The sequence below is a fragment of the Argiope bruennichi genome, chromosome X2, assembly GCF_947563725.1.
Source record: "Argiope bruennichi chromosome X2, qqArgBrue1.1, whole genome shotgun sequence".
Taxonomy (NCBI): Eukaryota; Metazoa; Arthropoda; class Arachnida; order Araneae; family Araneidae; genus Argiope; species Argiope bruennichi.
This window is the reverse complement of record NC_079163.1, coordinates 70,564,277-70,586,747: the sequence shown is the minus strand read 5'-3', so window position 1 is coordinate 70,586,747 and position 22,471 is coordinate 70,564,277. Positions and strand designations below refer to the sequence as shown.

Below are 22,471 nucleotides of genomic sequence, written 5' to 3'. Positions count from 1 at the left end.
TTTTAATGTAGACAAAACACTGTAATAATTTTTTTTTAACATTTTTAAAAACATTCTTTTATTAATGTATTAAAAAGAAGGTTATATTTAATTTGAGTTATTTACGATATTTTACTCCTTCACCTTTAAGCCCAAACTCAGAAAAGTTACTTTAACTACAGGCATTCAGTGAGAAAAACTAGATGTTTTCTCCTTTTAAAAGCGTTTGTTGAAAATAACCTCTCCGATTTCGACCATCCGTAGTGTTAATGGGTCATCTGTTCTCCCGTTCCAACGGCCCGTGCTCCTCTTGAAACAGACACAGTTTACCCTCTTTCCACTCTCTTGTGGTTTTCCGGGGTTCTTTGATGTCTGTTCATTTTACCGACAATTTGTGGGAAGCTCCCGATCGATAACCACAGGTGGGGTGGTCGTACAATGGGTCAGATGGCAGATTTACGACGACCGTTAAGGCAACAGGCAGTCCGACGGCTAATTGCCATCTGGCCCGAAGATAAAAGTAAAGGGAAAAAAAATCTGGTACAACAGCCCTTAAGTTAAGGGTTAACTTATAATGAAAAAAACTTGCATGTGTGATGCATTTTCAGCTAACTAATAAATTGAATGAAACCAAATTTTAGCTGAAGACTGAGGAAGGCATGGGAAAGTTAATTCCTAAAAAAGAAATTAGTAATAAAAGCCACCGATAAGAGACATTTGGGTGAAAACGAGTCATAATTAATACACGGGAGATGGTTTATGGATAATTTCAAGATATAAAAAGTCCATATATAAAAATGAATGACATGCAATATTAAACTCACAGAAAATAATCTTTTGTTAATCAACAATAGGGTGCAACAGTTTCGATGCGGGCTTTCTCCACATACAAAATAAATAACTTTTCATATATCATTTATTTTTTCCACGTACAAAATAAACACCTTTTGATATTATATATTTATTTATTGATAAATTCATCTCCCCATATATTTTGCAAATTTAGTTTGATTTCGCTCATTAGTTTTAGCTCTAAGTGCCTTCAAATGGGGAAAGAAATTTTATGGCCATCCTGTAATTATTATGGATTCTGGAAATCTGTTTTCGCTCATATTCGTTACCAGATGGTACCATTCGTAGGTAATCCAAATTTCTTAAATGAATATATAACTAATAATTTTCTGAAAATATTAAACTAGTGTATTGTTATAATTAACACACAGAAATTTCAACTGGTCAGAATATGAGTGCACAATCAATTACAAAATACCACCACTATAAAACATGAAACAAATCAAGTTAGATAATGTGCATAAAAATTAATACATGTCAGGAGAGCCAAGTACAAAGAAAAGGAAGGTATATATAGATGTTCAATGTTCTTTGACAATTTATGCTTCGGTGATCATAAAATATTCATGTATGATCTTTTTCTGAAATGGAGATTTGACAGTAGATTTCGAAATTTGAGTATTTTACAGCTGTTTAAATTATAGAGGAGAACATGATAGACGGGTGATGCGCAATTCTTTGACTCAACTATTACGATAAAATTTCTTTCCAGGAAAAATTATTATTTCCTTAAATAGGATATATGAAATATTTTACACTTTTCCACTGAGTTGGGTTATTTTTACACTGAGAAACCAGTGCATAAATATGGTCGAAATTGTATCAAAAAACAAAGACCTAGAAATACGATAAGAAATTGTTTTATATATTTCATTTGTATTTATGCTCATTATACATACTTTACCTTCAATGAAACCCATACCATTTTTTTTGTTGACGCAACTTTATACATCGTCTATTTAGCAAAATGATTTTCAATGGTGATTATGAAACTACATCAATGAAAACTCTGACAATGAAAGTGAGTTAAAGGACCCGAAAAGAAAAATAAGGAAAAATAAACGTGTCTTGGCATCGAGAAAGAAACTAATATAACTAATATATATAACTAGATAAAAACGAACGATTCATACTAAAATACCAACTAATGAAAAACATTCAAATAAAGATTCGAGAAGGAAGTTCTTAAGAAGGCAAATACTACTAAAGACACAAAATGAAGCAAAAAATAATATAGGTGATTTTATCAATATCTATTGCAAACCATCTCATCTCAAATAGAGAAGTACAGAAAAATTGCCCTCTACAACAAAAGAAAATCTCTAAAGAATAGCATGTTGCTAAAATAATTTTAAAACTGATATTTTATTTCCCATTTTTCTCCTCAATAAACCAATATCAAAGAAATCTGTAATATCGGTATAATGTATAAAGTATTCAATATAATTGATGGGTAATATTTTATTTGTCAAACTTTCTCACGTCATAATAACTGTAAATATGTCGAGGTCTGCCTCACTATGACAGAATTCAAAGAGAATGCGATTCCAAACTGTCATCTTGTTGCCCTAAATTCTTCAAATTCGACAAGAAAATCTAACGTAGAAAGACATGTGCTTCGTTTTATATGAAAATTACGAAAGCAAAAAGTTCTTAAACTCATGTTGCAGTCCAGTACATAGAAGAAATCGAAAAAGACCCATTTTTTCTTCACAAAAATTTAAAAGAATAAGCAAACATAAACGGAATAGTAGATTGCAGATCTTATTAAACTGCTTAATTAACTAAGAAAAATATTCGTGACAGTTCCTAATATAAAAGAAACCAACAGAAAAATAAAAGAAATGACGGCAATAAAGGTAGGAAATTTAATATTTGCTGAGTTTACAATAAACAAAATCTACCTAGCTCTCTTGAAAAAGAATATTATTTAGTATTGATAAACTAGGATTGTCATGAAATTGGATTATTTAACATGATACACCTCAAAATGAAGTTAAATTGTTTAATACAATACATTTCAAACAACAAAAATTTTGAAGGAAGGGTTACTGTATCGAATACCTGAGATTCCCTTTGCAATCCTCATGGAACATTAATAGACAACAAAGTTTATCAAATAACCTTTGGAATAATGAGGAGTTGGGAGAAATTAGAAAGGAAGAATTGCAAAAAAAAAAAGTACTGAAATCTGTATGCAAAATATTAAAAGTGATGATAAAATCCAAAGACAAAATATTAATTGCTTTTTTCATTTTAATATCGTTACCGTCTCTATATATTAAATATTTTTGAGGCATAAAATTGGCCGCATTTCCGTTTAAGCTAGATTGTTTCTTGCATTTTTCTTTGATTAAATGTTTATAAGTTCTTAACTCTGAATGTTTACTTACTATACAAAGACAATGGCATGTCAGAAATAAAACATTTTATAAATGAAACATACTTGTTACTTTTTTATTTTCACTGTATCAATATTTACGGATTAACCTTATTTGGAAAACCTTTATATAATACTTCAAATAAGTGTAAAAACCAATAGAAGCCGACACTTCCTCTTCAAATAAGGGCATTGTAAAGATCTTATTGTTGTTGTTTTTTCACTCGGGAAGATGTAATAAACCCTAGCGATAGAGTTCTTTTACATTCCAAACGAAATAATATTAAGGCTCAGATGGATGATCTTTCGCCGAATTTTTAACAGATTCAATAAATCGATGCTCGATTGACCGTCTTCTGTATGTGTATTTGTATTCTTTGAGATCAAGTTGAAACTGCAAGCAATCTAGCGAAAGAAAGTTTTAATGAAGAAAAGATTTCATTCTACCAATATCCGATCCCACAATTAATGATTCAAATAAATTCATTTAACATGAAATTATTTTATCCGATAGAATTTTTCTGTTTGTAAGGGAATTAATGAATCATTAATAAAATATTATTAGATAAAAATAGTAATACTTTGCTGGTTTGTGAAAGAAAAAAAAATTAAATAATCAAACGATTTTATTTTTTTACTTCTCAATTAACTAAATCAGGCCTATTAAATAACTTAAATTAGGTCACATTATATCGAAAAATATGTGTTACTATACACTCATTCATTAAAGATATGTAAACAAATAACATCTATATAACTCTATTTTCCTTGATTGCTTGATTTAAAAAAAAGAACTAATACTGAAATGAAATTCGGGCTCTAAAAACAAAAATTGTTTTGTTTTATAAGAAAAATATCTTCATTAAAGAAATTTCTATTTAATGTTTTTCTGAAGTAATCCATCACAACAAAGCAAAGTTAAATGAGAACATTGCCTTTTCGGTATACTTATTCTGAAAAATTTCTCCAGAATTACCTTTCCTGTACTTCATATTTTTTTTTAAATAAATTAGTTAAAAATGTTTTCTTTTAGCTCTACAATAATTGCTATGAACACACTTTTATGACTGAGAGAGATATGGCTACAGCATTTGGTGTGGGAAAATCAAGAGTTTCAAGAATTTTAAGAATATTTCACGATTCCGGATCATTGTCTCCAAAAAGAAAAGGAAAATGTGGGCTCAAACGGAAAACTAGTCCAAGATTTGATAAAATCCTAATAAAAAGTAGCAAAATAAATTCAAGAAAGACAAGCATAGACCTTCGAAGGGATTTAATGGATAACGGTTTTGAAAGTGAGTACTTCAACTATACGGAAAAGGCTTCTGGAGGTTGGCCGTAATACAACAAGATCGAGAAAAAAACAATTTCCAACTCGGAAAATGATGGAAAAACGTTTGGCATGTGCCAAAAAATACTGATCATGGACTGTTAACGACTGGAAGAAGGTGATTTTCTGTGATGAAACACATTTATTTGTGCAGGGATATAAATCAAACGTATTTAGTTAGACGAAGTGAAGGTGAAACTCTGCGACCAGATCATGTCCAACAGACGGTAAAAACACACTTCTAAACAAATGTTTTGGGGTTTTTTCACAACAAATGGCATTGGAAGCTTAAAGGCGTGATGAATTCTGTCAAATACAAATAAATATTAAGCAGTAGGATTTTTCAATTCATGGAAACATTTGGCGGAACATTTCAACATTACTTGCCCCTTGTCACAGTGCTTGATTGGCCTGGTGATTCACCAAACCAAAATCCCACTGAGAACTTATAACATATTTTCAAGGATCATTTAGCTAAGATGAAATGCACGATAACAGAACAAATGATAAAAAGTACTATACAAGTGTGGTTCCAAGATAACGAAGTCAAGAACATGTGCGCTACACTAATGGGGTCAATGCCAAGACGTGTTGAAGAGGTCATTTATGCTCAAGGAAGACATACTTCGTACTAATATAGAGATTTATCAGCCTACTTAAGGTATATAATGATTAAAAACTAAGTTTTTTTTAAGTCGTTTTTTCTATTTGTCCCAATTAATTCGAACAGTATATATAAAATTGATTCTGCTTGGATATGAAACACAACTGCAACACGCCCAGATTTTAATAATTTTCTTAATTCTTTTCTAATTATTGTTCTATCAAATGTCAATTTTTTTGATCCATTCCCTTTTTAGGGTGTTCCATAAGTTTCTTTCGCACCTCTTTAGAAATGATTTTACTGTCTACGTGTGTATTAGCATAGAGGTTTATCTATTAACCATCTATGGCATCGGTTTCAGTCGTCTCAGAACTCTTTTAAGATATCTTTGTTGCTGATACAGTCTCTTTGAAAACTTTTTTCTATGCCATTCAGTGTGTATAGTCAAAGGAAGCATTTGCAGTATCATTGCTTAAAAAGATATTAATGCAAAGAATACTGCAGATGAAATTCGTACTTTTTACAGAAGTAGTTCTACAACTGTCCGAAATTGATTTAGAGCCGGCAATTTCGACTTGAAAGATGGAGGAAATAGCGTCCGACAAGGGACCTTATCAAGGGTAGGACCTTAGGGGGTAGGAACCTTATCAAGACCACACACGCTGAAAACCTGCTCTATCGTTTGTGTGATGTCACTAATATGCTTGAACAACTGTACATAACCAACAATAATTTTATGGTTAGTGATGACGATGTGAAATTTGGATTCCACACAGATTGGCGGAGACTAACCTTATGAACTGCGTTTCTACAGCGATTTGTTTCTTGGCATAAAAGAGTTTCTTTCTTAAAGAGGCTTGTCTCTAGGGCAAAAACTTAAATTTTATATCAGATTGTGCATATAAAATGCATTTCATCGAAGAACAATTGACCTACAACTATTGCGGAGCTAGGACTTACACAGCGAAAGTTCTTTTGCCCATTTGGTAGGACTGGGAAGGTGCACTCTACTAAGAACTCCGTAAGGTGAAACAATCAATTTTACCAAATACTTCAATTAACTTGATAAATTGAAAGTTATCACAGCAGAAAAGCGACCACAATTGCGAATCGGCAAGACGTCATATACCCGTCACAATAATGCAAAGCTGCATGTTGAATTGGTTTTAAGAGAAAAACGATTACAGTTGGGTTTAGATGTTCAAACGTATCCTCCGTACTCCCCAAATGAATTACGTTCGACTATTTATGATCCCTACCATTAAAAAATTATCTTTATGATAAACTACTCCAATGCGAAAGAAAAATAAAAACGTATACCGAGAAATATTTTACAAGTAGGCTCTAATACCTTTGGAAAAAGGGAATAATAGTGCTTCCAGAGAAATGTAAGAAAGTAGTAGAGTAAAACGGTTCATATATAAAGTAAAAGATCAACTTTAAATAATAAATGTCGTGTATTCCATTCATATTGAAAAAGGGGGAAAATTATAGGACACTTTAATAAAAAAAATTCATATCAAAGAGAATTAAGATTTGTTTCATAAATTTTACTTGTAAATAATATTAAATAATTAAATTCAAAACTAGAATGGAAATATTTTGTTATTTGTTTGCAATCTGTTAACTCTACACTAATTAAAATAATTTTTTACGAAAATGCAAGAAAAAAAGTTATTTTAAGAGTTTAAGAAATGGATATGGTTGAATAAAAATAAATGCATTTCTACGGAATTGAATTTTTTTAATTTAATGTCAATTTATAGCTTTATATAAAGAAGTTTATATCATAATCAAGTAAAAAATGATGTCGAGTAATGATGTTGTAGCAATACTTTTTATAGAAAAGACAACAAGAGGCTTTTAGAATCTCGCACATACACATAAGAATATGAAAATGAAATTTCAATCTTTTTGAAAAAGAAAATTTCAGGTTAATCCTATCTCCGAAAATACTATGAAATCGAAAAAAAATCGAATTCTTTTTCTATCAAAAACACTTTCAGATGTTCAAAGTTTCTTTAAATGCCTCTTGAAAGAATACTTTCTATACACTTATTGACTGACTGAACTTAGATTTTTTTTTAAATGTTAGTGCTTGTGCTGTGGGATTGCGTGAAAAAAACTTCTATACAAAACTTGCCAGTTACGAGAAATTTAGATATCACGTCTTTTGTGATACTCCGCAGTTAACAGCAATAGGAAGAAAGAACAACTTCAGAGGATAAATAAAAACCCGAAAAAAAAGGATTATTTTTAAAAATTCCGTTTGTAATTTTAATATTAAATTAATACTTTATTATCAGGATAGTGCTTAAATATTCACTTAACGATTCTTGGTGAATGATCGTCACTTTATAAGTCTGTCATTACGTAATTATACTACTGATTGTAACTAGATTATATACGATTACGGCAGAACCATGCAAAGTGAACAAGAAATACCTAGTTGTCGATAATCAGTGGACGAATACCTGTTGTTGATAATGTCAACTGCGAGATATCTGGTAGAATTTTTCTTACTTAAATACTTTTCTGCTTATAACCTACTTGAAAGTAACCAATATTAATTTAGAAACTCTTCGTAAGTTCCTTTTAAATAAATTTTAGCCAAACAGTGTCGAACATTCTCAGCATAGTATATGAGCTCATTAATTTTTGCTAAGTTGTAGTGAAAACGGCATCAAGTATTGATTTAAAGAAGAACTGAAATTGACGATTTTATTATTTGTAAATGCATCTTTCAGAGATTGAACTTGGAAAAAGATGTACCATCAATATATATATATATATATATATATATATATATATATATATATATATATATATATATATATATGTATATATACCAAGAATAATACGAGAATAAGTAATGCTAACAGAGGTTTCATATAAACCAAAGATATTAATTGGTTAAAAAAAAAAACCCATATAGGTACCTTAATTCGTATTTCAATAAAAATCATAAATTAAATGGATACATATTTTCACTTCAGATGATTATATAGTCAGATACAAGCATTTTCGATGATATTCACAGCCAAGATTGAACCTCAATTCTGTTAAACATTTGAGAAAAATTATTTTGCAATGATGTTTGTATTTTATAGAAGGTGCTGTGGAGTCTACATAGAAATATCAAATAATAGCTTAACAAAAGACTTTACTGTAAGAAAAAAGCTGTTTTAAAAAGCAAGTAAGAAAATATGCCATTATATTTTCAAAAAATGAATTATTTTGGAAGTAGTAACAAAATAATATTTTGAACTAGAGAAACAGCCCAGAAAGCTGTTTTAATCACTTGTCCCCATTTGCTGTAAGTGGAATGAACCGAAGCAAAAAAAGGACATTGAAGATATCAAATGTCAGTTCAAGAAAAAAATAAGATGCTTTTGTGATATGTGAGAAAAAAATGATAAATTATATTTCGGCTTATACATAGCGTGGTGATGTGCATTCGTACTTATACTTTAATTATACTTAAATGAAATGAAGGTCTTATTTCAGAAATCAGTGACCTTAATTGTCACATTTTTTTGTTATCGTTCTTCCACTTTAAAGTGAATATCATTAAAATTAAAAATTAAAAGCATCATACCTTAAGTAATGACTAAAAATACTTTTTATAATGCTTTGCATTTAAAATAAATTGGTTCTTAATTGAGAAATAAACATTAGTGTATCAATTTCAACGAAAGAGAATAAGTTATTTTTATCAAAATTTGTTATTCATTATCTTAAAGTTTTTAACGAGAGTCGTTTTTTCAAAAGAGTGCAAAATAAAATTTAATCTACAAAGAAGAAAAAAGAATTTAATCTACAAAGAAGTTGTCAATCTTCATATATTTCAAGTGAGAGCTTTGAAATATACCGAATGAACATGAAAAAAAAAAAAAAAAAAAAAAACGATTATAAAAAAACAAATATTCCGATTTGCAATAAATTACAAAAATTCCCTTTATTTTTTATTCAATATACTTGAATTGTATATTAATGATTTGTGCATCACAGTTTTCAGACCCAACCAAAAATCACGCTGACAATGGCTACCTGCAAGAAAATGCGCCAATCCATCCAATAGCCTGAATCCATTATATTTTTTAAATTATCCAACTCCAATTGCTCATGTAACCCACTATTCTGAGCATGAATTCAAACTGCTGCTAAAATAAGATTTGTAATGGGATTTCTGTAATTATTTGGTTGTTGCATTTGCGTTTTGCTTGCTTTCCTTTTAAGAATCATTCAGTCACGTGTCATATATTTTTTAAATTATTTATTTATTTCGCACTCTGAGTTCGAGTCATTTTTTTTTTTTTGAGGCTGAAAATATAATTTTTGGATTAATCTTAGTCTACCTGCAAACACGATAACTCCAAAAGGCCACAAACCAGAAGAATAAAAAGGTCTTAAATTGTAGGTTTCTGTATTTTTTATTTCAAGAAGGAAGTTATACGATGAAAATAGAATGAAAAGAGCACCAAATATTTTTCTTAACAGTCTTTTGAATTGCATAACAAAAGGGATTTAACTTATTTATAAGAAAATTTTAACAAGGGACAATCGACCCTAAAAGGGGCCAATTTAGAAAACATCGTTCATCATGAAATTTAGCAAATAAAAAGCATTTGAATTAAAATAATCAGACTAACTCTTTTCATTTCAATTCCTTTTTATATCATTGAATCCAGAGCATTTTTAGATTAGTATGACAGAAACACGCAAGCCTTTTCCCCAAATAGATCGCTAGTGAAAATGTTGAAGAATCAAGGAGAAAAAAATTAATCAAGGAAAAAAAATTAATCAAGGGAAAAAAATTTGTGGTTTTCCAGCGAAGGAGAGGGAAAAGTGACTCAGTCTGAAAACATATGTGAAGTGCTTCCGCTGGAAACGCCAGAGGTGAAATTTTTCTATTGCATTTGGACGGTATCATATTCCTCCCAACAGTAAGGAACCGTATTATATCAAGTTGCTAGTTGAATAGTATATTTTCAATTATTTTTTTTCCTTACTAGTAGAAATTGCCCTAACTTCTAAATGTCTAAAAACCTGTGATATTTAAGAGCTGTTATTAAGTAACGACTTTTATTATAAAAGCAAAGCATAGTCCATGATTTTTTCCTTTTATTTCACAATTATTAACAAGAATTTACTATTTCAGTTACATGAAAATCTGGTGACAGGAGAGTTGTGAATTTCAAACATTGTTAAGAACTGACATTTTTTAATACATATATTGGCTTATAAAGCTCCACAGTAACTTTACTTTAAATATGGAATTTACATTTTTTTTTTTTTATCAAATGATCTAAGATAAAAATAAAGAAATATGCAGATAAAATTTTCGTTCTTTTAAAGATTAGAGACTGAATCCGATTATCTTGAAAATAGATTTTATTTAAAAAGATTGCTTTTCTGGTAATTTGTTGATTAATAGATGCCGCTTACAAATATACAAGTGTTGTTTTGCTTACAAAACCTACCGTTTGTTTAGTGTGTTAATGACAAGTTTACTATTATACATGTTTCTTTGAATAATAATCCTGCTCCATATTTTAATAAGTTTTATTTGCAGCTATCATTCCCAAATATTTTATACACTGTTTAAATATTTAACATACTTTTGAAGAAATTACAGCCATATATTGTAATGAAGGAAAAACTTTTAAAAAATACAGAGCAATTTATTAAATATTTCATCTCAATTTAATGAATTTATCATTGCTGTTTTTTTTTTAAATTTCGGAATGTAAGTAGTTCTCATTAAATGGCTGAATTTGATCGCGATGAGAATGCAGATTTCTAGGATATTTTAAATGAAAAAGATATTAATTGATTAAAATTATTATTATTACTAAGTTATCATTCTCCAAAATAAATCAGTATTTAGTTTGATTAAATTAAAACGCGGTCAGTGGCATTACTCTCTTTATTGCACAATTTATCATCTTTAATGAGAGTAATCTTGGAGAAATAGTTCAAAAATTCAATTTTAAACTCAGCTTTTAAAATAAAATTAATTAGTTGAAAAAAACCGATTTCCTTTAAGACAAAAATCAAGTAAATAATTCGAAATGAATTGAAAAATTATACGAAACAACCAGCAGCGCAATTCATTTATAGTTCCGGATAACTTCTGTAGAATCCACCTTCAAGACAAAAGACACTTGCTTTCTCTAATGAATTATTCCTATTGAAATTCAATGAAATTATTTGCTCATATTCGAATAAACTGCTTTTTCTGTTATGTAGGTTGCAATTAATCCTTTAAAATATTTAGAAGTTATTTAAAACATTCTTAGAATGACTATAAGATGGAGTTTCTTTATTTGAGTTGAAATAATTACTAGTGTTTTGTAAATGAACAAACAGAAAAAGAAAACAATGGAACGCATCTACTTTTAACTAAATATTCCATCTGAAATTTTATAATGCAATCTAACTTACCCTCGCTGAATGTTTCGAATTTCAATCGACTGGCGCCGATAAGGAGCAAGGAAGAATAAGCAACAATTAGAAGGAGCATCCTTCTACTTCTCCGGAAGCAATTCGAGTGCAAACACTTGTTGATGTTCCTTCGACTCAATTGTCGCCAAGTGGGAGTCTTGGCGAAAAGTTTCCATGGCATTATTACATGAATGTCTTTTCTTTTCAATCAAAACGGCTGCACGAATGGACTTTTTCATACTCTCAGTGTTGTGGGACTCCCATTTGGGTACAAAATTTTATTTATCATTACACTTGTATGAATAATTTTAGAATAAATCAAAAATTTGCTACAATTTTAAACTTGAGTAGAAAAATTATGTATATTTAAATGATGAAATAATAGAATATATTAAATCCTTAAATTAATAATTAAAATAATAAAATTTAAACAAGCGGGTCTCCCAAAACTTTCTCACCTACTCGCTATTTAAAGCGTTATACCCCCTCCTCTCTGCTCAGAAAATTTGAGAACCTTGTACAAGAACAAGAACACCAAGAGTGCTCATTTTTTCCCCTGCACATGAGTGCTTTGTACTTCATAATATAGTGAAGTAAATTGAGTATGCATAGGGGATACCGTTATTTCGACCGAATGAAATCAAAATATGTTACATAACTACAGTTTTAGTTATAAATCCCATATTAAATTTCCTTTATCTAAATCGCATTTTTCACATGCATGCGAATGTATAAACCCTTGATGCATTTCTTATAAATATACACATTATATGATAATCAAATTTTATTTAACTGGAGTTTGAAGTTTTGCATCCGAACAGACTGCCTTTGATTGAATTTCATCCAAAATTTGGTCACATGCCAAATATGATCCGTCAAGCATTTTTCTTCCAGATAAATAGTCATAATCAAAAATGCATTTTTAAGACTCAAGGAGGGCAAACTTTCTGGTTTTTTTGTGTTCGATAAAGTAAAAAGGAAACCACATTGAAAAATAAAAGAGTGCATCATTAAATTTATAAAAAAATAAAAATGCAAATGTAAGACTCACTCACTTAGAAATTGCTAAACATAAATATTATTAAGTGCCAAATAGGTTACTTTTTTTCATTTAAAGAATAGATCTCTGTAATGTTTGGTCTGTGAAAATAAAAAAAGCGAAAGGATTGATCTATAAATAATGATTTTTATGCATCAAATAATGCTTATCGTAAAAATCAGATAAGTAATTACGATACCTTATTAACCATTCATTACTCTTTTCATCAGCTGCAAAATCCCTTGGATACTAATGGATAGGGTTGATACCAATTTCTCTAAGAATTGCTTTGAAAAGGAAAATATTGGAAATCAAATACATTCAAGTTAAATAAAAGTTTGTTTTAACTTGATTTATTTCAAAGAGAATTTTCATTCATTTCGCGATATGCTTAGTATACTTAAATATTCGCGATGATAATATACTATTCTAATATTTTTAAATCTTAATTATTAATTGATGCATTGATTCAATTGAATTTTTATGCCACACGAGTGGAATGTATTTGGCAAAACGTAATTTCAAGATTCCGTAATAATTATAATAAATAACTATAAATTATAAACTAAAAGGGGAAAAAGAAAAAAAAATGTCTACTAAATATTCAAACAAAACTGTTCTTTGCAAGAGGCTTTCGATAAGTTTTCGATTTGTTTTTTTTTTATCCCTAACTATTTTTAAATTTTACTTTTAATGCAGTGATAGTCATGAATTCCTCACTAAATTATTATTTGAATCGAATTTCCAGCTTTGCAGTAGTGAATTGATCTACTTATTTTCAGCAAAAGTTGAAAAAGATAAGTCTCTCAAACAGAATCCTATATTGAGTTCTATATGAAAAAAATAGATTTTTACTATTGTTTATTATTTTATTTGTTGTTGATTCCTTTATTTCTTTGAGTTAGAATATTTTAATTTAAAAACAGATTTTACTTTAGATATATATGCTTCTTTAGCTAGAAATATATATCTCAATGTTAAAATAAAAAAAAAAGATTTCAAACTCTAGACTACACAATTGAAATAAAATCTAGGGAAAATAATAGAAAAGACACATCAGTGCGTTAATGTAGCAGTTCAACCGTATAGTGATAAATAGTTACAAAATAAATGATTTCACTATTTTTCTATTGTTTTAAATCAAATAACAGAAAACGTCATGATAATATTTAAGGGATGCGTTCTTTAACTGTTAGACGCTCACGTATTAAGACTGTTAAACTCACACATATTAATTTTAATAGAATTTTTTCTAAAAAGTTGAAGTCATATCCTAAGACGTTTCAGAAACATTTTAGATTAGAAACATAACTACCTTCATTTTAAAAAAAAATTGTAGCCTGGGCATTTCCCCCTTTTTTGCAGTAAGCATAGGATTTCATTAAAATAAAAAATAAATCAGATGTGGGAAAAAGTAAAAATGTGTGACATTGAAATGGCTCTAATATTATACTAATAAGGCTCTACAACTGTTAAAATGAGAAATAAAACTATTTAATGCTTGCTAAGAATCCAAATCTTCTTTACATCATTCGGAATATCAAATTTTCTTAAAATAAGGAATGTCGAATTCATTAAAAATGAAGAATTGTTGAGAATTTTAAGCATGCTTCTAAGAATGGCAAGGCGATTACCGAACTATACCATCGCCAAATATTTGCTCAGATAAATCGGTATATCGTGATTTTGTTATTTTCTTTTAAACTACATTTATACTACTACAAATCCTAAATAGTCTTTTTTTCAGCACTCTGATTGATCGGAATTCTGCCAATAAAAATAATTTTTGGTTTTTCTTTCAGAATTTCCCTTTTATTTAATAAAAATATTCGTGCTTTTCTTCCCAATGAACTGATAAAAAAATAATGCTATTTAAATCACTTGAATAAAGTGTTGTAATAGCATTTTGTTTAAGCAATGTCTGCATTTCACAACATATCATAGCACTTCATTTCTACAATAATACAGTGGTTTTTAAAATTTTAGTTTCTTTACTTTATGCTGATTTAATGAATGCCCTTCACAAAAGAAAATAAAGCATATTAATGTTTTTCACATGCTTAAATAAATAGTTCAATTCTATTAACATTTTAATACAATGTGAAAAACTGAAAATTAAAGTATTAAGTAGGCTTTATAAAATACAATTATGGATCGAAAAATAGTCTTTATCTTGGAAACAAAATAAAATATTCAACTAAAAATATATTAAGGAATTTGAATATGATCCCTTTTTTAAACACATCAAAAAATTATATACTTCAAAATAACAAAGTACAAGAAAAAATGATTTAAAAAAAAACATTTTTAAATAAGCGCAAAAAAAATAAGCGCAACATATGTTCCAATCATAAAATCTGAAAGGAATCCGAATAAATATCTATCATTCAATCAACTTATGCTTCCATCAACATCACCACTTTCATCAACGTAAAACCTGTTTCCTTGCCATATTCCTGAAAGAAATTAGAAAATTTTAATTTTCTATTGTCATGAAAGTTCCATCACCATCAAAAGTTCGATCAAATTCGATCAACATTAAAGTTTAGATATTTATCAAATGACTGGTGAAGGATCAACCACGAAAAATAATTTGCTTCCTGAATACAAAATAAAATAGGTTAATAAATTATCTATTATGAAATTTAAATGAGCCAGTTTTATAAATATAGAGAGTTTGGAAAATTATCTGTTTGCTAAAATTTAAGAGTACATATAATGGAAAAGCATTTGAATTTGAAAAAGGAAAAACCATTGCAACGTATATTCAACAATTAGAAATCAATCCGAATAATCATGGTCCATTACTGAATCGACAAATATTTCCCTTCCCGAAGAAATTCCATTGAACCTCGGAATTCATTTGGCTGATATTGAGGCGTCCATTGAGGCTGATATGGTCCATTACTGAATCAACAAATATTTCCCTTTCCGAAGAAATTCCATTGCCCCTCCGAATCCATTTGGCTGATATTGACGCGAATAATCGTGGGTACGTTTTATCAATACGAATTAGGATTTTGTAGTGTTTAATCAATATTAAAAATAATCCTTATCACAATTACAAAACAAAATAAAGTAATAAAAAAGTATTCCATAAATTAAATTAAAACATTTTTTAAAGGTATAGAGCTTGAAAAATTATATTAATTTGAAAATATAAAAACATAAATATATATTACAGAAAAGCCTCTGAATTTAAAATAACGAAAATCTGAAAGTATAACCAGAACTATTTTTCAGTGGTGTTATAAAAGTCCGATATGCATCGAAGGGTCAATCAAGTTCGATTACCAGCAAAATTTAAACATTAATCTAATGGTAGATAAACTTTTATCCTACTATTTTGCGTGTATCTTTTTATTTTTGCTCGTGATAATTTCATCATTTCTAATAAATTAACAAACTATTTGCCGTAGATTAATAGCATAAGAGTGGACACTATGGTTTTTAATTCGAAATTATTATGTAACTATATGCAAACAATGTAATTTAATTCGATATGCATCGAAGGGTCAATCAAGTTTGATTACCAGCAAAATTTAAATATTAATCTAATGGTAGATAAACTTTTATCCTACTATTTTGCGTGTATCTTTTTATTTTTGTTCGTGATAATTTCATCATTTCTAATAAATTAACAAACTATTTGCCGTAGATTAATAGTATAAGAGTGGACACTATGGTTTTTAATTCGAAATTAAAATTTTTCTTATTAACTGATGATTGGTATTTTCTGTTCAAAATAATTTATTATAACTTTACATATAGAGTGGCAATTTATTTTTCTGCTTATTCGAAAATACCTTACATATTCAAAGAGTTTGTCCATATGGCATGAACATCCGCTTCATAAAAATGCCAAAAATTATCATAAGCAATAAAAATAATACAATTTAAATAATACACTTTAAACATAAAAGTATTAAAATTTGAAGAATGCAATAAATATGTAAAAAAATGAAAGAATTCATAAGCATAAACAATGTAATGGAAATTTGTATGCTTCAAATTTATTGTATAATAATATAGTTACACGTATGAAATTTTACATTAAATTTTTCACTAAACAATTAACACTATACACAGAAAAATAATTCCATTGACTCAAATAATCTTATAAATTTAAAATTAAACATAAAATTCAGATAAATATCAGTTTATAAACTTGATACAGTGAAGACGGAATTTTTCATTAAGGAGTCAAACAATGTAATAATGATTAAGTCCCAAGTAAAAACCTGTTAAGTATCAAAAACGGAATTGAATCTTGAGCTGATCAGCTGACAGCTGATCGTGGAGCATGAATCTTTGTCATGATATTCATAAATCGATTTTTTTTTTTTTCAAAAATTAAGATAAAAAAAATCAACTCAAGCCCAGTTGTAAGAATTCTCAGGTATTTTCCTGGGTTGCCATGATGGAATAAATTACACAAAAGGAAACATTAATATTGCATTTACTTTTACAGTGGCCCGTTACTGTGAAAATCAGATCATGATGCTAAGATATGCAAAGATCCTTTTCCAGCTCCTATATCCATTTTCCCATAAGAATTATTAATTCAGCAAGTTCTCTTTTTGTGGTACTTAGGCAACAAGAACTAAATAAAGAATAATTCTGTTAGCAATCTCATCAAAAAAATAGTAACTTTCCTGAAAGTTCCTGAATTTTCTTCTTATAACTCCGCAATCTCTGACATTTGTCATTAGGAAGTTACTTTTTTTTTTTTTTGGACATATGAAACGAATTTCCTTCCATTTTTCCTACTCGATCGATACCACTATGAACCGAACTTTTGTTTTGTCAAAGGTTGCCTCCGAGCGTGATCAATTTTTCGATCTTATAGTCACTTTTATTTTTAATTCACTTTCGAATTGTCGAATAAATCTCGCTAGACCCCTTCCCACCTTCTCCTTCCTGGTATTCAAAACGCATTATTTTATCAACCCTCACATCATGAATACAAAAATATTAACTGTGGTAATTATAAATATCTAATATATCGAGAATGATAAATATCTTATATATCAAGGCAAAGAAATATTTGCTATAATATCAGTAATAATAGCAAAAGTAATTTTGCCATCTTCAAAGAACTCCTTTGTATCCCATGGTCATTGTGATTTTCAAAAAGATCCTTTGTATCCCAAAAACATTTTATCATTTTCAAAGAGCTTCTCAGTTTCTCGTAGTCATGGGTACCAGTATTTTTTGCAAACAGTGAAAGAATCCAGCACTTCTTCCTATCCTGAAGTAAATACGAAATTCAACCAGTCTGTGAAGCAAAGCAATTGGTCAAACACGTTTATTTTCTATCAATGTATCTATTCATCTTAAGATATTATTGGAAAAGTAAGCAAGAAAATTGTGGACTTGGTCGGTTCCACAATTTTTATCTATGATACAATGCACAGTTTTGTGAGTGATCCCCACTCCACCCCCTTTTTTTTCCTTATGTATTTCTTCGTTTCCATTGGTTTAAACGTTACTCTCTTATAATGGTCTTTATTGACAGTCTCTTCTTTTTGTGCATTAACAAATTTTTTAACATGTTATACATATTTTTATTGTTATTATTACCTCAATATAGTTTTTTCCTGTTATTTAGGAACTTTTACAAAAAATAATTTATTCATTTATTATTTGTATGCGTGCCTGTATAGCATCACTAATATAAATATTTCAAAAGGAATTGTCAATCGCTTTATTGTAACAGCAGAGATATTTCATGTTCATTCTGTTTATAATTTGTGAAAAAAGCATAGCATCGTAACTTTGCAACTAAGAATGGAGTTCCATCGTTCCGAAAATGAAAGGAAGGAATTGCTAGATCAATAGCTTATTTGACGGTAATAAAAATCGCTCATATGAAGTTAAATTTACAGCCAAAGTCCAATTGTGTTGGTTCTTATTATAAGAGAAATATTTATTTAATATTTTTTAACGCTAATTCTTAGTTTTTTTTAACCCATAATGTAGAAATATGCCAAATATTTGTTATAAATAAGAGCTAACCCGTGCTTCCTCGAACATGGCTGATTTAAAAGGTAAAGGATAAAAGAGAACAAAATCATAAAAAAATTACCTTTTAATTATTTATTAAAATAAATCTCCATTAAGAGTAGCCTTTTTGACGTCCGTGTACTGCTTTCACTCGTCTTTGACACACTGCAGATGAATTTGCTTTTCACTCATAGTTAAACCCATTCAAATCTTGCAACAATTTCAATTCTTATTACGACCATATCATTAATAATATTAAGATTCCAAAAGATTTCCTGTGAGTTAAAATAAGAATAGACTCAATTCCAAAGATATGGAAGGAGATTCAGAAATCTTATACCGGCATTTAGTTTTCTTTAATACATTTAAACCTAATGAAATTTCCAGTTGTTTGATTTCTTTGAAAAAAACACAATGAATTAATTATTTATCATCACATCAAAATTCTCTAATGGCGATATTTAAATATTAATTAGAAAACTTAATTAAAAATTAGATATATAGCCAAATAATATTGAATAATAAAGGTGTTCTTCCATCTATTCTATACTTATAATAAAGCTCAATGTGTGTGTGTGTGTGTGTGTGTTGGCGCTCTACAGACCAGACCGTTTGACATACAGCTACCAAATTTGGTACATGTATACCTTGGAGGTTGGGAATGTGCACCTGGGGTTTCTTTTTTCGAATTTTTAATTAGAATTTTAATTATTAATTAAAAACTAACTTTCCCGCCAAAAATATCTTCCATTTTCCCCACCGCCAACTTTTCCGCCAAAAAAATCTTCCATTATCCCCAGCGCCAAACGAGAAAGGCTTCAGTTTTTTTTTTCTCCCAACAGTAATGAGGCTAGGGTTAAAATTTTTCGGCGGATTATTTCAATCGGTTCTGCTTATTTTCTTAATGTTTGATGCTTTTAAAATTAAACATTGTTAATGAATCAATCTTTCAGATTCATTCTGAAGTACTTTTGAATTAAAATAAAACAGAATGAAGGAAATTAAAAATTTCTAATCCGCATAGCGTTACCCCAACTGGCGTAGAAAAAAATCACGTATTTGCGTTACGTAACCGGCGAAGAGAATTCACGCATGCGCATTCTGTTCTGATTGTTGCCATGACAACGTTATCAATGGATGATTTAAATTATTTTTGGGTTAGTTGCATGCTTTTGTAAGTAAATTGTATTTATGTTAGTTATATATTTTTTGTATATGCTTATAGTTTTAAGTACATCGTTTTTTAAGTAGTTTTTTTAAAACCTGTTTTCAACCGTTTATTTTAAACGATTCGTTTTATTTTCTTAGTGTTTGATGCATTTAAATTTAAACATTGTCAATGAATCGATCTGCTCATAATGAATCTAAGAAAATTTTGTTGACCAACTCTTGAGATATTACATAAATTTAAAAAGATATTCTTTAGTGCCCATAAAGTTTAAACGCTGAGTGACTCTATTTTCAGTAATCAGATTATAAAAAAATGCTTTGTTTCAGTAAAAAATGTTATTATATTAATTGAAGATAAATTCTTTCCACTTTAATTTAAAGCATAAATTCTACGGGTGCTAACAGAAAATGAGAGAGATACATATTACGTTATGACTGAACGCCTTTTTAATATTATGAATGAATTATATGATAATCAAAATTTGAAGTTTTAAAATATTTTGATGAAGAAGCTATTAAAGTAGAAATTGCATAAAATATTTAATTATTAAAATTTTAACGAACATTAAGATTGGCGAACCGGCTGGTCGCCAAAGGCGGCTAGTACTTATAATAAAGCTCAATGCCTGCGCGCGCGGGCGCGTTGTGTATATGTGTGTGTTGGAGCTCTACAGGCCAGACCGTTTGACCTACAGCTACCAAATTTGGTATATGTATACCTTGGTTGTTGGGTATGTGCACTTGGGATCCCTTTTGTTTTGAATTTTTAATTAGAGTTTTAATTATTAATTAAAAACTAACTTTCCCGCCAAAATATCTTCATTTCCCCACCATTTTTTAATTAGTTTTTTTTTTACCTGTTTTCGACCGATTATTTTAAACGACGATTCTGTTTATTTTCTTAGTGTTTGATGCATTTATAATTAAACATTGTTAATTAATGGATCTGTTCATGATGAATCTGAGAAAATTTTATTGACAAATTCTTGAGATATATAAATTAAAAAGGATATTCTTTAGTGCCCATAAGATTTAAATGCTCAGTGACTATTTTCAGTAATCATATTATAAAAAAAATGCTTCGATTCAGTAAAAAATATTATATTAAATGCAGATTAATCATTTGCACTTTAATTTAATGCATAAATTCTACGGGAGCTAACAGAAAATTAGAAAGATGCATATTACATCATGACTGAAGGCCTTAATTGGAACTGAGGAATTATATGACTATCAAAATTTGAAGTTTTAAAACTTTTTGTTGAAGAAGCTATTAAAGTAGAAATTACATAAGATATTTAATTATTAATATTTTAACGAGCATAAAGATTGGCGATGCGGCTGGTCGCCAAATAATAGCAATAAATAAAATAGATAGCATTAAAATTAAAATCTTATTTAAGAGATAATAAACTTCCTTCGGATTAATAATGCTTTTTCCTTCAGTATTAAATTTTTCCATTTCAAATTATTTATGATTCGATTTTTGAATGCAATATTAACATTTTTTATCAAAAATTCAAAAAATGGTCGACTCTTTATTTAAATATCAAAAGTGATTTAATGATATCTTAAAATCATTTGATGAAATGCCATTATTTATATTTTCAGATTTCTTGAAGTCTTTAAAAACTTTATTTAAACAGTAGAGAGCCCATGAACTCTTTAACAATTACTTAACATAAACCACTACAAGGAACAAACCAATACTCCTCAAACCGTTCACTTCAGACTCTCTTAAAGCCAATTGCTGCCTAAATAAAGGCATTTTAAAGGAGAAAATTATCTATGCTATCCAATGCTATACAGCTCCTGATAGCGTGATTTTGATAGTCGAGTGCAAGTTCCTTCCAATAAAAACTATACTTAATTCAAAACTCCCATTAATCTTGATTCATATTTTCAAGTTTCAGTTCATTCAAATGCAGAATGATGTACAGTGCAAATTATTCAGTATTTCGTAGTCACTCTGTATTTCCTTCAATTCTCATCCAATAAATTTTCTTTCTCCGGATGATTCCTTTCTCTATATGTTTAAGGAAAATACCCTCAGAGCTGTTAGTCACTTGAGGTTAGCTATTTTCGAAAATGCTACGTAGTTTAATTCACATATTTGATACTGACATTTAAATTACATCATCTCTCGATCTGCATAGTGGTTTTAAATGTAATAGCACCGTTTATATGATCTAATAATGCTTGTACTGCTGGAACTGCTTATGTCCGAACAGAGAAATTGTGTCTTATTCCAATCCTCAATCTTTTATAATATTCCAAATAGCAACAGATCTGGTGACAACCATATCATAGATCATAGAAAACCATAGATAGATAGATGGTCTTACTCTAAAGAATTATGAGTCCCGAACGATGAGTATTTGTGTCCCGAACGATGAGTATTTGTGTCCCGAACGATTTTTCTTGATTTTTTTTACGTGAGGTAGCCTTTCAGTTTTGAAATATCACACATTAAAAATAGGTAATAGCTAACTAGTAATTTCATTTTCCCTTACTTTCAATAATGCCCTTTCTTCATGCTTTGCTAAATATTCATATTGACTACCCAGTGACATCTCCTTACAACAGCTCTCTTTGACTCAATAAAAATATTCTGTCTTCCTCCAGCAGCCTTAAATTAATTATTTAAATCTTATGCAAAAGTTT

At 29.0% G+C, this 22,471-nt stretch overlaps 1 protein-coding gene across 2 annotated transcripts in view; it reads right to left on the bottom strand.

The window, feature by feature from the left end:
* LOC129960181 (cadherin EGF LAG seven-pass G-type receptor 1-like) overlaps positions 1 to 22,471 on the bottom strand; it is a 152,116-nt gene that overhangs the window by 93,536 nt on the left and 36,109 nt on the right. The window contains exon 1 of one of the 2 annotated variants that reach the window (XM_056073390.1): positions 11,593 to 11,685. The exons of the other annotated variant lie outside the window; for it this stretch is intronic. Coding sequence (XP_055929365.1) covers positions 11,593 to 11,671 — 79 coding nt within the window. The 5' untranslated portion in view covers positions 11,672 to 11,685. Of the gene's footprint in view, positions 1 to 11,592; positions 11,686 to 22,471 lie in introns of those variants that run through there. 2 annotated transcript variants of the gene reach the window in all.